Source organism: Sus scrofa, unplaced genomic scaffold (assembly GCF_000003025.6).
Source record: "Sus scrofa isolate TJ Tabasco breed Duroc unplaced genomic scaffold, Sscrofa11.1 Contig35, whole genome shotgun sequence".
NCBI classification, from domain to species: Eukaryota; Metazoa; Chordata; class Mammalia; order Artiodactyla; family Suidae; genus Sus; species Sus scrofa.
In genome coordinates, this window is record NW_018085184.1 from 21427 (window position 1) to 24827 (window position 3401).

General features: G+C 38.6%; 1 protein-coding gene across 1 annotated transcript; it reads right to left on the minus strand.

Moving 5' to 3' along the window:
* Nucleotides 1-2240: 2240 nt before the first annotated feature.
* LOC110258718 (olfactory receptor 5K1-like) lies at nt 2241-3167 on the minus strand. The gene has a single exon (XM_021081990.1). It carries the CDS (start codon nt 3165-3167, stop codon nt 2241-2243), a length of 927 nt encoding a protein of 308 aa, XP_020937649.1.
* Between the last annotated feature and the right edge of the window lie 234 nt (nt 3168-3401).

Sequence of the window (3401 nt, forward strand, 5' to 3'; positions counted from 1 at the left end):
TCTATGTTTTTCCCTTGTTCCTTTCTTTTTCTTGTTTTGGTTGGATGAGTTCCTTTTATTTTGTGTGTGTGTCTCATGTTCTTATTAGTTTTTGTGAATGTATTATTTGGTTTTGACTTGTGGCTACCCACTTTTTCACATATGTGAACTCCTTTCTGTCTCTGCTTGCTTTAGACTGAGAGTCATATAGGCTCAAACACATTCTAAAAAAAGAGTCTAGATTTTCTTACTTTCCTTCCCCACATTTTATGATTTTGATATCCCTTTTTACATCATGACAGTTATCCTCTTTCTGTCCCCTTATTTATCATTGCTTTCAGAAATAGTTTTTTTTTTCTGTTAGATGTCTATACTGGCTTATTTAAGTGATTACTTTCCTATTGTGATATCCTTCATCCTGTGTATTCTTACTTCCTTCCTGTTTAGAGGAGACCTTTCAGTATTTCTTTTAGAATGGGTTTATTATGGCTTATTCTTTTGAGTTTTGGCTTGTCAGAGAATTTCCTTATTTCTCCTATGTTAAATGCTAATGTTGCTGGGTAGAATAGTCTAGGCTGAAAACTTTTCCCTTTTAGAAATTTGAACATATCACTTCTCAGGCTTTTGGCTGAGATCAAGTGTAGAAATTTGAATATATCATGCCACTCTCTTCTGGCTGGCCTGTAACATTTCTGTAAAGAAATAGGCTCAGAGCCTTATGGGTGGGTGTTCCCTTAGAACCAACTCTTTGTTATTTCTCCTACTACCTTTAGAATCCTCTTTTAATCTGCTGTGGTCTTGGAGGGTTATTTGCATGTGGAATTGTCCCTGGGTAGCTTGTGAGGGTTTAGTATTTAGTTTGTATGTTTTGGCTGTGAGGGCTGCTTTTGGTTTTGATATTTGCTGTCTGTTTCCTCCGTGTTTGCAGCCCATAATCCCATGGATGGTGGATGTGCACAGGTATGACCTGCATGTGCTCCAAGCAGGATGATGCAATCAGCAGTGCATATAGCCAGTGCCTGTTTGCTGGGCCTTTGGTAGTGGTGAGGACACACTGGGAGGCGGGGGCACAGGCTGCTCCTGGCTACAGGGTCCTGAGCACTGACAGTTACCTTCAGGGATCTGTGGGCTATGCCCAGACCCTTGCCAGCATCGATGGCAAGGTGTGTGGATGTCCAGGGGGCTGAGGGCAACAGGTGGCTCTTGTTTGCAAGGCCCTCCTTGGCGGTGATAATCCCTGAGGTGACTGGGGCTGCAGGCAGTGCCTGTTCACACCACCATTTATGGTGGCAGGCTCTGTCCACCTCAGAGGCCACAATGGCTGTAGTAGTATGCATTCGTTGACCATGGCCTCACAAGAGGCACCAAGATGCCTGAGAGCTTGCCCCGGGGCAGACAAAGATGTTCCTGTGGTGGACTGCCATAATGCTATGCATTTATCAATACTGAATATTGTAGTTCAGTCCTGGTTATTAATATTCGTAATAGTAAGGAAGGCAAGTAATAATAGGAGAGGAAAAAAGCCTTTTTAATTATTAAATTCAGACATCACACTGTCATATATGATGGAAAACTGGTCAAAGTACATGAACATGTACAATCATAGGGTGTTCAAAATGAATAACATCAATTTCAACTACAGGTTGATAAATGGCCACATATTCAGAACGCTTTGAGAGAACCTGAGAGAAAGTTGTCTAATATTCAAGATGAGCATGTTCCTTATTAGGAATATATATTCTCCATAAATTCATATATAAACTTAATCTCTTGAATGAATTCAAAACTGAGAATCAAATTGAAACCTCTAGTTTTTTTGGCACATGGCGTTGCTCAAGAAGGGACTGGTAAATGGGAACTCAGAATATGGGCGTTTTCAAATGATTATGCCTTGGGATTTTAGAAATTTGCCACCAATATAAAACTGAGGCTACCTTTCTGTTACTGATTTCTATTCCTAGTCTCTGTTGGATTGGTTGAAAATTATAACTCATTATAATCTGAAACAAATAGTTGTTATTGTACACAATTACACCCTGGCAAAATTTTAGTTCGCTCCTGGATGGAATGTATAAGATTAGATTTTGGCATATATTTTAAAACAATCTCTCATTTCTGAATGTGTCTCATACACCTATCATGTTTTAATAATTTTTAATATAGAATGTAGTTATTTTACACCTTCTCAGTATTCCATGACTTTGAAAAATAATTAATCAAATTAAATAATATGGAACACAGGAAATTATATTTTCAGGATATTATGACATCTTCATAATTTGTTTCATGACTTTTAATACTTCTTTGTTTCTTAGACTATAGATAAAAGGGTTTAATAAAGGAATCACTATAGTATAAAAAACAGAAACAGGTATATCTTTATTTTCTTCTTTAACTGAGTTTGGTCGAATGAACATGAAGAGAAGACATCCATAGAATATTGAGACAGAGAGAAAGTGGGATGCACATGTAGATAAGGCTTTCCCTGTACCCTTGTTGGATTTCATTTTGAAAATTATAAAAAGGATGCAAAGGTAAGACATTATTACTATGGTAATAGTGAAGGTTTGAATTGACCCAGACAAGATAAACATCATGAATTCATTGATATAAGGGTCAACACAGGAAAGTCGGATTAAAGGAACTATATCACAAAGAAAATGATGGATTTGATGACGCCCACAGAAAGTTAATCTAAACAGAAGCCCGACATGAATCATGGAGTGCAGGTTTCCAGCTATGTAAGCTCCTGTGGTCATCTTAATGCATAGTTTCTTGGACATCATGGCGTGGTACTGCAGTGGGTTGCAGATGGCCATAAAGCGATCATAGGCCATGGCTGCCAGGAGGAAGCAGTCTGCAGTTTCGGCAAAGCAGAAAAAATAAAATTGTGCCATGCATTCATACAGGGAAATAATTCTGCTCTTAGAGAAGAAATTCTCTAGCATCTTTGGGGTAATGGCACAAGAACAACAGGAATCCATCAGAGCAAGATTACTCAGAAAGATGTACATTGGCGTGTGAAGATGACGCTCTGTAACTATCAGTGCCACCAGACCAAGGTTTCCCACCATGGTGATCAGATAGATGGTAAGGAACACGAGAAACAGAAAAATCTTCAGTTGTGGGTTATCTGTCAATTCTGTGAGGATAAACTCTGTTGTCATAGTGTGGTTATCCCAAGTCATAGCTAATTTGTTGTGACTGGAACTATGGAGATATAAGATTCTAATTTGGAAAATATATGGATTATTGAGACAGAGAGAAAGTGGGATGCACAAGTAGATAAGGCTCTCCCTCTGCCCTTGTTGGATTTCTGACCAATGTTCCTTAATGACTTCTTTGGTGGTCCTTACAGAAATGCTTAGCCACCACTTCCACAAATTGAGTCCATTTTGAAGACGATTCTACAAAGAGGATTG

Excerpts from the sequence above, each read along its gene's own strand:
- LOC110258718 (XM_021081990.1), bottom strand. The coding sequence starts at position 3,167 with ATGACTTGGGATAACCACACTATGACAACAGAGTTTATCCTCACAGAA.